This window comes from Diadema setosum, chromosome 19, assembly GCF_964275005.1.
Source record: "Diadema setosum chromosome 19, eeDiaSeto1, whole genome shotgun sequence".
Taxonomy (NCBI): domain Eukaryota; kingdom Metazoa; phylum Echinodermata; class Echinoidea; order Diadematoida; family Diadematidae; genus Diadema; species Diadema setosum.
In genome coordinates, this window is record NC_092703.1 from 31,952,200 (window position 1) to 31,965,642 (window position 13,443).

Sequence of the window (13,443 nt, forward strand, 5' to 3'; positions counted from 1 at the left end):
TTCCAAATCTATATCTCCTTCATGAGAATGTAATTATATCGCCTTATGAATAAAATAAACAAGTTCATTCCTTTATATTAAGGGTAGGACAATGTTTCCGTGTTTACTTAATAAAAGAGGAATCTTCACAAAGCGAAAACGAAGGGGTTGCAGTCATAAACATTATAACCGTAATTTCTAAAGTCCTGCCAAACGGCTTTAAGTGTTGGATGACTTACCTATTTTTATGACCTTCAAAATATTTTCTAACATGTATCCAATTTAGCTCAAACGATGATTCGATCTATTCTTAAATCATATTATTCAAATTTCCCCAAGGCTTCATATATTAAACTTAAACGCAAGATACAAGAATATGAATATCGATAATTCTTAAATCTCCGAGTCAGCTCACTTGGATCATGAAAGTGACTACTGTATATTTATGGCCAATGACTAAATTTAAGAATCGGATTATCAACCTTATAGAACAGTGCTTTGTGGCAAGTTTTAATTTACGATATATTGGAGTAACAGAGACAATCATTCTTTGTATACCTCACAGTGTGTAAGCTGCAACAGATGTCAAAATGTTACGCTTCTTTTTCCTTCTTTTTCACGATTGCACAAAGTTACATAATATTGTGTTACACTGTAGACTCATAATGCAACGGAAGGATTGAAATATTACCGTGTCAATGCAGCGCTTTGATTGCGTAGGTTGTTGTTCTTTTTTGAGGGCGTAGTGGTATTGTTGGCAAAATCAATTGAATTCAGTGCACAACCAGTATCTTTACAGATGGAAATTTGAGAGCACGTCAATCATGTTTGTAATCTGGGCCATTTTTAAAAATCTAATTTCCACAAAATTTTGCTGTGAATAGGTGATAGTGGCAACCAAGAGCCTGGCGTGGTCTTCCGATCTTCGAGCTCGTCTGGTAATCGTCAAGGGAACCGAACAATACGACGCCCGGACCCAGAGATACGTGGACATGCCTGTCACTGGTATGCAGGGCATTAGTGGAGAATTATCCATCACTGGGATCACAAAATGTCGATGATATCAAGAGCAGTGGCGATGATACGTCTCGAGGGGTTGTACTATATTGTCGTTGTTCTTACTTGTTCAGCATAATGAAGAAAGGACAAAACAAAACATTTCAAATCGTCTCTTCAATATCATTAATTATTTTAGATCTATTGAGTGTTTTTTTTTTTCTATCATTGTTACCTACAGTGCGAACATCATGTCCGTACCTATATGGCACATGAAAGTAGGAGCGATGGGAGCGAACGAATACTTTCGCCGGCGAACAGGGTCCTCTTAAACATGTGTGTGTGTGTCTGTGTGTGTGTGTGTCTGTGTGTAACTCACGCAACAATGAAATAATCTATTTTGTTTTTGTTGTTGAGCAATCTAAACATATAACCAAACTTATTGATCAACATATCGTGTAGGTTTTTTTTTCTTTTTTGGATTGAAATCATCCAAATGTATTTCACCCAAATTGTGCACCAGATCGTTTTATTTCAACAGGAAGAATACAAAAGCCCCCTTATGTGATAGGAGGATATCCCCTCCCATACCTGCTCGGTCGTTAATGTTCGATTTTCGTGTCACACATACTGTATACCACTTCACTGATATGAAACTTTAACTTTATTTCGAGGAAAAAAAAAAATAAATTTCGATTTCAAATTTTATAAATTTTATTGGTCTATCCTTACGCCTTGCGCGGGGAGGTTTTGATGAGGGGTATATAATAATGTTGATGTTAACATTAAATTGGCCCATACAATATTTGTTATATTTGTAGATCACATAAAGCTAATTGCAGTTACGTTACGATGCCTAGTCGACTGGTGACGTGTAATAGGCGCTGTATCCATTTGATACAACTCAAACAATGTATAGGGCAAATTTTGACTTTTCATTCGCAGACCTGCTGCAAATGATCGGCCGTGCGGGACGCTACAAGAAAGACAGTCGTGGTACAGCTCTGGTCATGGTCCAGAACACCAAAAGAGACTTCTACCACAAGGCTTTGCGGGCTCCGGTTACCATAGAGTCTCGGTAGGTAACTAACGAGGCCCTTACACCCCATCACACACTCTCTTTCAAATTACAAAGATAAAACGGAATTAACGATGGTGATGTAAACAAGAAATTCAATCATAAAACTCAAATTTAGACACAAAGCTCTATTGAAACAAAAACAAAAAAAATAAAGTCGTTAATACCTTTTCAGACTTAAACTTCTGTGTAAATCGATACAAAAGATGAAAAGACAAGGGGTAAAGACTGTCATAAATACAATCATTTGAGAACTTAGACCAAGCTGTTCTGAAAAGAATTATTATGAAGGTTAATTTTCACTGATATTGATTCTGTCTTTGCATTACATGCGACGAAAGCCGATTATTCTTCAATGGTATCTTCAGGCTCTTAATGATTAATCATTTTGGTATTTAGTGTGTGTGCATGGTTGTATGTGTGTGTGTGTGTGTGTGAATGAGGGAGAGAGCTTATGTATTTAGTGTTCTATACAGGATATAGGTTTGTTACATGTCAAAACTTTCTCGTGAAGAAATTGTTTAGTAGGGTTGATTTATAATCGCGTTATCTATGTTGAAGAGAGATTATTTGCAGTATAAATCGACAAATTGATTTGTTTGTGTTTTGAGTTGCATTTGTACCGTTTTTGTTCATGTTACACCCAGATTGGGTTGATTTATAAATGATTTGAATGAAATCAAGAAATATCAAGGAAACCCCCCCCCCCCCCAAAAAAAAAAAAAAAAAAAAAAAAAAAATATGTGCTATTTTACATACATTTTGTCCTGTTGTCAAAGGCGGCCGGGGGATAAGTATACGTTATGATGACATTTTGCAAAATTCAAAATATTGAATACTAACACCTCTATTAGTCTTATAGGCAGTCATAAACGCTAGGAGTCATGAGTGACCTGTATTTAGTGTTTTGTACTTCTTAATGATATTAATGCGATTCATGTTATCTGTGTATTCATCTTTCCCATACTCTCTGATGTATTGCAGGCCAGATAGAACATTACCTGAGTATGTGAACGCAGAAGTTGTGTCAGGCAATATCACGACCGAGCAAGATTTCGAGAACTTATTGAAGACGACTTTCTTCTACACGAGACTGACGGCAAACCCGAGGTAATAATTTACATGAAGGATCGGATCTTAGCTACAAAACCGTTACACATAATAATTGTTCCTTACTGATTTCTCATCAGCAACGATCATTGTAGCGTGTGGAGTATGTAGTATAACGTGGTCAGAAAACTGTAAAAATCAATTTGTTTGGACTACTGTACTTAGTTCGTTCGTATCTATTTTGCTTCTCAAATCAAATCAAATAAAAAATACAGAATTGCATCAATGTGTCAAATTTAAACAAAACATAACCAAATGACAAAGGAGCAAAACGAAAGTGCAGTTTATACCACATGCATAACAAAAATCTTTGTAAAACATTATAGTTGCATTATAATACAAATAAGGCAGTACATTTTGATTCAATAAGGAAGCAGGAGACCGTCAGCATAAGCATAGCTTGACTGGGCTGATGGCCTCATTGGGAAATATAACTCAGGTTTGCCTCTCACAAAAAGTACAGGGTTTTTGTGTGTGTGTGTGTTCTACATTAGAATAGTATGCTTTAGAGGGAAAAAGAAGATGTGAGTGAGTACTGTGCGAGGGCAATAGGTGAGTTGAATGTTTGTGTTGGGGCCATCTTATAAGATTATGTATAACATTTTCAGGCTAATAAATTGACGATATTTGCGAGCCAGAATGGTTATTGGGAATGTGAGGATAGGGACAACTTCTTTGATATCATAATTTTATTCATTTATCATTTTCGGTCTTCTTTAAAAATTCACAGGGTAATCTGATTTAGGACCGAGGGGCCTGATTTACAACAGAAACCTTACAAGGTTTCTGTTGTAAATCAGGCCCCAATAAAAGGATTCAGTAGTAAAAACGGATTCAGTAGGATTCAGTAGGATTCAGTAGGAAAAACGGTAACAATGAACACCGTATAAAGACCAAATGTTGTAAGCATATAAGACCGTTGCATAAAAAGCACAATTGGGAAAAGAACATTGCAAGTAAACTAGTTTTAAAATCCTAAAGGAATATGATAAACTAAAAGAAACAGATTGAAACAAAAATAGAAAGAGATATCACTAATAATCATCTCAATAAACCTTAACAGCAGACGGTGTATTCTAGAAAAGATGTTAATAAAACTATTGTTCATGTTTCATTTTTTAAAAAAATCTATTCAACAATACTTTTCATTGATTACACTGATAAACATTTTTGCGTTGGTTGTTTCTATTCCTAACTCATATTTTAGTACTAATTTGAAGCACGCTGGGTTTTCTTTTCCATTTGCAAGTGGAAAATGGTGGCTTTGATATAAATCTATTCATTTTTTGTATAGCTTTTACGCTGTATATGTCCGTGTGTTCGTTTCTTCATACAATTATATAGCTACTATGGCTTGCCCGGGAGAAGTGAGAGAGCTTTGAAGAAATTCCTGTATGACGTGATGGAGTCCACGCTGGCGGATTTGTCCAACACTCAATGCATCAGACGACACAGGGTACCCTAATTGAATGATATCGTTAATATGTTCTTCAGGGAGACTTACTAGTCAGTAAAAAATCATGAAAGCTCACAGAAAAAATCCTCCCAAGTGTAAAAAGTAACTCAGACATCAAATCAAATTTCACAAACTTTTATAAATTTTGTTATCAAGTATAACAGAGCACGACTCTGTCTATAGATTAGGCTTCTTTTGCCCTGCACGAATCATCTTAATGTACATTAAAGGGACCATATATTTTGGGTTGAGACCTAATTGCAAGTTTCTTACTTTTTTGGTGAGATAATGAGAAATCTCTTATGAAATATGAAAGAGCATGTAATTCCATGAGGAATTCAATGTTTATTTGGTGAAAATTGGTTTTGAAATGACTGAGATATCCAAAACAGAGCGATTCTAATAAAAGTGCGGGTCCTACTTTTTTTTACGATCGCTTTGTTTTACTTTGGTTTTGGATGTTTCAGTCATCCCAAACCCAATTTTCATCAAATAAACTTTGAATTCTCTTAAAATGGTATGCTCTGTACTATTTCATAAGTGTTTTCTTGGTATCTCGCGAAAATTTAAAAGCCCATTTCTCATCTCCACCAATACTGTACCATCCCTTTAAGCTGACATCACAGTGGTTCATATTTCTTCCTTTTGTTCCACTGAAGTAGAGTAATCTCCTCTGCAAAACCATATCTATATTACAACACTTTTCTTTCTTTCTTTCTGAATTCTTTAGGATGAGGATCGCTCTGTCTCTGCGCTGCCCCTCGGCCGGATTGCGTCTCAGAATCACGTACATCATGACACCGTCAAGATGGTCAGAGATCGCCTCAAACCAGACAGTTCCATCCAGGACATTCTCACCATCATCTCGGTAAATATTGAATTTGGTTGTTGCTCTCTGTCTGTCTGTCCTTCTGTCTCCCCTCCTCCCCTCCTCTCCCCCTCTCTCTCTTTCTCTGGAGCGTCTTGTCGGTAAAGTTCCCTCGAAAGAGAAAGGGAAGTAGGAAAAAGTGCAATAAACACGCGCGTACTACGTAATTTACTGACTACTTATATCGTTAACCTTTATGCATGCATAATCATGAGAGTGTCCACATAATGTAATTTGTTCAGGGCTTAATAGTCAAAGTTTTGGAAGGTTCGAGCCACCTTGCCAAGCTAAGAATTTGCAATTAGAGCAAAATATCCTGATCAGTTAAATCATGTGAGAATCTTTCCCCCTTTTTTTGAACAAACCCCGAGTGAATTTTATGAGGAGGTGACCGTAATACATTTTTTTCCCCACGCATACAATGTCTTGCAACCTACTTCATTTGTCGAATTTTTGGTCGATGTGGAATTTCTATCCTAAACAGACCTTTCCTAATAGTGGTGTAGAACACAATAAGTATTTGTTGCAATATAGACCTCTACCCTTTAGTGGTATACAACTAGTGTCATGATGACATCGAATCAGATGGACATTAGTTGACATAAGTAAACTTTATCCGTGTCTCCTGTGCAGAATGCAGTCGAGTTCGCCGTGATGCCGGTGAGATATGACGAGGAGAATATAAACAGGTAATAACAACAAACTTACCTTGGACTTGTTTTATCGATTCCAAGACCGCTTAGCTAAGTTAAGTTCATGATATGCCGACCTTCTATATGACTTTTAATTAAACCGTTTCCTTTACTACTTTACTATGTGGAGCGCTCACATTACAGAGTGATGAGGGGTGGGGAGGGCAATCCGCCAGAAAGGTTTGAAATGCTGTTGAGCAGGTTAGAGGGTCCCGAGTACATAATTGACGTGTAATCCTGGAATACCAAACACTATGGTTATTATAAATTATGATATCCTGGATATTCAAGATGTCAGGAGTTGTTACCTGATGCATCAATAGTTTAATCGAAAAACTCTGAAAGCATATACAGTACATCAAGTTTATCTTTTACTCTATCAAGTTCAATAAAAAAAAATAATGTACTCCTTCGTCAGTTTTGAGTGTTTGTCATGTTACAGCTGTTTTCTGTATTGTCATGCATTTATTTCATCGTCTTAACGGAGTTTTCATTGACTTCAATGTTCAACATGAGGACATTGTCTGGGAAGGTGCGTTACCCAATCGACGCGCCATATGCGGACTTCACAAGTCCCCACACCAAGGCTAACCTCCTCCTTCAGGCGCACATTGGTCGGGTGACCCTCCCGTGCACGGATTACGAGTCGGACACGAGGAATGTGCTGGAATATACTGACAGGATTCTTAAGGTACTCAGTAATACGACCAAATTTTTCCATAACCTGTTCTACACCGTTTCATCAAAGAGCTTCAATCTTAAAAGCTCCTTGGTTTCATGTAGTAGGCTACCTCCTCGAGTAGTATATAATTCTTTCAGGAGGAATGGCGTACAGGTGGGGAGGAAAACAAATAGCGGGGGTCGAGAATAGAATGAATTAATGGGTGTGTTGCTGTTGCATAATATCATTCTGTCGCATCCGCCACGTCCGCCTTCGTTGAAACTGTCGTACAGGTGTTAATTGGTACAAACCGAATTACAAACTAGTCACTAGTCTCACTAGTCACGGAGTCGTCGCGGAGACGTCTCTGCGACGTCTTCGCAGCGTCTCCCGGAGATTAACCTACTTTCTGGGGAGTCGCGAGAGCACCGAACATGTTCGATCCCCCCCCCCCCCCCCCCGCACCGAGACTTTTTCCAGTCTCCAGCTGGTCTCGGAAACGTCCCTACAAAGTCTCCGAGTCCTTGCGGAGACCCAATGGCGACCTACCGGAATCTGCACGGAGACGTCTACGCGACTTAGGAGACTTGTCGGAGACGTCGCGGCAACGTCTTCGCGACTTCCACTCGAATAACTTGCCACATTGCCCTGAAGTCACCTTCTTTGTGAGAGTGCAGGTCATCTCTTGGTCTTCCACAAAGTCGAACCATGGACCTACGTAGGTCCATGGTCGAACGAATCGCAGCAGCCGTGTCGAAGTCTCCCCTAGTGCAGTGAGATAGGCCTGTATTTCGTGCTATTGCTTCAGAGACAACACGCTGCGCTGCTGTTAGTGTTAAAATATAGAGTGCTGGTCAAGCTTGGGCTTACCTGCTGCTGGTTGGTTTGATTCCACCGAAATCTCTGTTTCTTGCAACAATTGTAGGGACAGAGCCTTCACTATAATGGGCCTTGAGCGTGTTGCACTCATCTTCGACTCAAGCAGTATGGTTCCCTCGAGACCAAAAAATAACTGTAAACGCAATGCAGCACTAATTTACGTTTAGTGCTTAAAGGACACACACACACACAAAAAAAAAGCCCTGCATGATATGATAAACAGCTCATAATTATTTGACACGCTTTAAAAGTTCGAGGTTAATACTCAATAGTTAACATAATGACAATGAACAAGTATGTCCAATATTTCTATTTTTCACTCACCTAGGTATTGGTAGAAATCGCAAACATGTGGAAGTGGTATCAGACAGCCATGAATGTTATGTACCTCACCCAAGCTGTCGTCCAGGCCCAGTGGAGTAGCGAGAATTCTCTTCTCACCTTACCCCATGTTCAGCCAACCTTGATTTCGTCGTTCGTAAGTCAAAGGTGAAGATTACCTCTATTATTACCCCGTTTCACACTGAATCCCGAAAACCCTATATTGGTATGGACTTAAAGGACAAGTCCACTTTCTTATACATAAGGATTGAGAGAATGCAACAACATTAGTAGAACACATCAGTGAAAGTTTGAAGAAAATTTGACAATCCGTTCAAAAGTTACGAATATTTGAAGTATCTGCGCTGTCACTGCTGGAAGAGAAGACTACTACAGTCACTGTGTATGATGTCACATGCGTACAACTATAAGGAAAATAAAAAGAGAATTTCACAAAACTTTACTTTTTTGATAAAGTGCACATTTCTTCTACTTGCTACTGACGTATGTTAAGGGTAATATTATTCCCCCTGCCTTCTGAAAGAGAGAAGTCGAGTGTTCTTTTGTTGTGCGAGAAAAATGGAAATATGTTGAATTTTCTTTATTCTTTCTTTATATCGTTGTACTCATGTGACATCACAAGCTATAGAAGTCTTTTTATCCAGCCGTGACTAAGCAGAAACTTCAGAAATTCATAACTCTTTAACGGATTGTCCGATTTTGCTCAACTCTCATTGATGTGTTCTACTAATATTGCTGCATTCACTCAACCCACATGTCTATGAAGGTGAACTTGTCCTTTCATACACAGGCCACCAGGTTCCCGTATGGAACGGGTTATTTTTTCCCGTCTTTCTTGATGCTTCTGATTTCGTGACTTTCTTTCTGCACATTTCCTTGAAATAATACAGACCTACCGTGGTCGCACTTCAGTTGTAATTTGAAATAAAAAGAGAAGCCCATGTTCTGCATTTGCATCAGATCATCTGTCGATCGCATGGGTATAATTGTTTAGCAAAAACTTTGTAAAAGCGAGAACCGGATCGATCTGGACCACCAGGACCAGTTCATGAGACTATTTCAAGATTACATATTTTACCTACGAGTGCAAGTGGGAGGCAACATTATTTATTTTTAGAGACCACTGGTATATATCATAGCTGTTTTTTTTTTTTTTTTTTTTTTTTTTTAATGCCAGATGAATTGTCCTGTCTCGCGTTTCTATCAATGCGGTCTTCATACACCAAATACTGCTTTTGTACACACGAACATTGACACAGTCACATTCTCAAGTTGCCAATTTGAGTACATATTCCCTAGCCTTTATGTCAGTGTTGAATTGCAGTCCAGCAGACAAGTTCATAGTCGCAGTCACGTGATGCCAAGTGCAAAGTGTGCATTGTTTTCTCATTTTCATTTCATTTCATTTCATTTATTTATTGTCCATAAAATGGAAAATTTTTGTGATTATATGATTATCCCCAAATATATTTTGTATCATATTCCATGACTTCTGTTTATTTTTTTTTTCTGATTGCTCAAGTAACATGATCTGAGAAGTTAATGCATGTTTTGTATTATGTATTACATTTAGTTGATGGAAATAAATTGGATTGAATTAAAAAAGAATATTGCGTGTATTCCGTTGGACAAACTTTTTTTTTTTTTTTTTTTTAATCAGTAGCGGCAGTGGCACATTGGTGGATGAAATCTTCGGCAAAGAGATTGAGAGCTTGAAAGAACTGATTTCGGTGTGCAGGGGTGACAAGAGCGCCCTCCACGCCATGCTAGACGGAAAGCTTCACCAGAATCAGATAGAGGAGGTAAAGCAGTAGGAATTACTATGCAATACGTGTATTAAATTGCCGTTGTGCTGAATTTCGGGGGAGTGTGATGGCATTTACTCATTCCTGCCTACCTATTGACCTATCTGTGTATTAAGGACTAAGTAAATAAAAGACATTGAAAAAACATTAAAATTGATTAAACATGCTAAAGAATAATCAAATATAAAGACTCAGTTAATTTTCAGATAAAGTGACAAAGACAATGACGCAATGCAAGATACGCGAAGAGGTGATTTAATGAAGAGGCACAATCGATTGAATGCCTGTAGATTCCACCCGTTCTAACAATGCTATTTAGAGGTTAGTTAGAACCAGCAATCACAGTTACATCGAGACGATAATATCTAGAAAGAATTACACATAATATCTTGACTGCACACCAAGAGTTGGTTCAGATTTGAAGACGTAGGTCTATTTACCTATACATGAATGTATAATTTAGGTTAATTTCAAATATTGGTTTGGGTAACTAGGTTTATTCAAATCACTTTTATCTCTAAAACATTTACACCATATCAGCTATAATATTGGGGAAGGGGGAGTCTTTTAAATCAATGTTCTGTTTACAATCCTATCTACTACATGTAAATCATATTACAATATACAACTCCGGCTTTAGAAAATGAATTTATTGGTAAGTTGCATCTATCGTCCCCCTAATGCTGGTAATGAGTGTTTTGAAATATGTACCAATATGTTTGAGAAATTATTAATGGATAACAAGTAACTTACTATTTTGGGTGATTTTAATGTTGATTATAGTGGTGGAAATAACTCATAAATTCATGCATTAGAATGCCTCTTCTCTTTACATCAGCTTGTCCACAAGCCAACACGCGTTACCGCCTCCTCTTCTACGTGTATTGACCTTATACCTACTACAATACCTGAGAGCCATGTTATAACTGATGTTGCAGAGATCTTGCTAACTGATCATTACATGATTTTTACGTGTGTTAAGTGTTCAGCTAGAAACTCAGGCCATAAACTGGCCCGTTTTAGAGATTACAGTTAATTTAATTGTGATGATTTTGTCAATGATATATGTAATTGTGATGTTTTGACAAATCAACAAGATTTTTCATCTCAAATTATTTGTGATGATAATTGGTAAAACTGGATAAATGCATTTTTGAAAATTTGTGATAAACATGCACCATTTAAATATATTCGAATAAAGAATAGATATAATCCATGGATAACATCAGAAATTATTGGTATGATGTACGTATAAGAGAGATTACCTTAAACGTAAGGCTACATGTGTTATTTCTTTGAATGAATATCGGAAAAAAAAAGAAACATTGTCACTGATGCAATTCGTAAATCAAAGAAAGCGTATTTAGCATCAGTTTCTGAAACGTATAAAAACAACCCTAAAAAAACTTTGGAAGGAATTACATAGAGCCACGGGTAATTCGAAGTATCTTAATGGTGTTCATAATGAAATAAGATCTGATAAATTGAATGATTTTTTTTTTTTTTAATGTTGGGCAAAAAATTTCCAATTCTTTTGATAATGCACCATTATGTTGGAAAAACCCGAAATGTCTTTCTTTACGAATTTAGATTCTCTGATATACAAGAGGATGATGTACTAAAATTTTTACGTGAACTGCCCAAAGACAGTAATTTAGATATTAGATATAGATAGTAAACTTTTGAATATTGCCGCATTATATATATCTAAAACTTTGACTGGTATTCTTAATTTTTCGTTAAAAGTGGATTTGTATTTGACGATTGGAAATTCGCCCGTGTCACCCCTATCTACAAAGGGAATGGAGATAAAGAAGTTTTGTCAAATTACAGACCGATCTCGGTTGTCTCTCACGTTGCAAAAATTCTTGAGAAATTTGTCCAAAAGCAGTTCATTTCGTATTTACTTCATCATGAACTGATTACTGTTGAACAGTTAGCATTTTTACAATATCATTCAACTGTTACATGTTTGCACAGAGTAATTGATGCCTGGCTTGAAGCTTTAAATGCTCGTGAAGTAGTGGCAGCATGTTTCCTAGATGTATCTAAATGTTTTGATGCGATTTCAGATGAGTTATTACTTTTGAAATTGCAATATCATGGAGTTAATGGCACTGAATTATGCTGGTTTGAGAGTTACCTGAAAGGAAGGAAACAAGCAGTATGTTTGAATGGAAAGCTATCAAAACCAAGAAAAGTAACAATAGGAATACCTCAAGGTGGAGTTCTTGAACCCATACTCTTTTTGCTCTTTATCAATGATATCACTCAGAGTGCTAATTCAGGTACCTGCAATATATACGCTGACGACGTTGCAATCTACAGCTGTGGGAAAAATGTGAATGATGTTGAAATAAGGCTTCATGCCTATATTGATGAAATATGTAGCTGGTATAGAAATAACAGATTGAAAATTAATGCTGATAAAGCAAATGTAATGGTTGTATCCTCACGTTTGAAACCTATTATGAAGGATTTAAATGTGAATCTTAATAGAACCAGACTTAAACAAGTCGATTGTGTAAAATATTTGGGAGTTAATATAGGCAGTCATTTGACTTGGGATAATCATGTAAAACATCTGTGTAAAAGCTTAGCATTTAAAGTGGTTTTTTTTTTTTTTTTTTTTTACGACGACTTAGTAGCACCCTTGACACTCGGTTACTCAACATCCTATACAAGTCTACCATTCAACCATGTTTTGACTATGTTTGTTCTGTGTGCGGAAACTGCTCCGCAAAAAATCGCGAATCTATACGCCGCTTTCAAAATAGAGCTGCCCGTGTAGTTTCCAAACGGTTTAGCTATGGTGATATAAGCGTGACTGAATTGCAATGGCAAAGCCTGGAAACCCGACGGGATTATTTTCTTTGTATGCTCATGTATCACTGCATTCACGGTACAGCACCAGTCAGGCTTTGCAATGAAGTAGAAATGTATTTTGATAGACATGGCCAAAACACAAGAAACGCAAATTCGTTAAATATAGTATTACCGAAACCAAATATAATGAAATGTTTAAACAGTATTTCAGATACTCGGGCTCCATTGCCTGGAATTCTCTTCCCACTGAATTGCAAAATGCACCAACTCTTTTGATTTTTAAAAGGTTTTATAAGCGTACCTTTTTTTAAGACATACATCGTGAAATAGTAGTTCTTAGTTATTCAATGATTTGAAATGTATGTACAGCCACCACTACATATCTATTTTGCCTATGTCGTGTATTTGTATATTGAATGCTGATTGTGTATATTTTTATACATTTTTTTTTCTTTTCCTTCATTTGAATTTTGTGAGCTTTTCCTGCACGGGGGATTCCTTAGATATTTCATTATGTATGGTTTTATTCATTTCATTGATTGATTGATTAATTGTTATGATGATTATTTGGAACTGCCGGACTGTCATTTTTTACCAGTCACCTACCATATTCCATCTCTGTATTTCAGTAGGCCTACATATCGAAATGTAGGTGGTTGTGTCGCATATTTTGACACGTTTATGTACATGTATAATGCCCACCGCCAGTGTCGTATTGCTGTATATTGCGTGTGTTTGTAGAATGTGTATT

The 13,443-nt window shown here is 37.0% G+C and overlaps 1 protein-coding gene across 1 annotated transcript in view; it reads left to right on the forward strand.

Moving 5' to 3' along the window:
• The window catches only part of LOC140242428 (activating signal cointegrator 1 complex subunit 3-like), a 64,806-nt gene extending 54,931 nt beyond the window's left edge, over positions 1 to 9,875 (forward strand). Inside the window, exons 30-38 of the mRNA XM_072322165.1 lie at positions 864 to 984; positions 1,921 to 2,053; positions 3,038 to 3,163; positions 4,508 to 4,619; positions 5,350 to 5,487; positions 6,121 to 6,176; positions 6,696 to 6,870; positions 8,048 to 8,208; positions 9,722 to 9,875. Of these exons, the coding sequence (XP_072178266.1) occupies positions 864 to 984; positions 1,921 to 2,053; positions 3,038 to 3,163; positions 4,508 to 4,619; positions 5,350 to 5,487; positions 6,121 to 6,176; positions 6,696 to 6,870; positions 8,048 to 8,208; positions 9,722 to 9,875 (1,176 nt within the window). The remainder of the gene's footprint in view (positions 1 to 863; positions 985 to 1,920; positions 2,054 to 3,037; positions 3,164 to 4,507; positions 4,620 to 5,349; positions 5,488 to 6,120; positions 6,177 to 6,695; positions 6,871 to 8,047; positions 8,209 to 9,721) is intronic.
• The last annotated feature ends 3,568 nt before the right edge of the window (positions 9,876 to 13,443 follow it).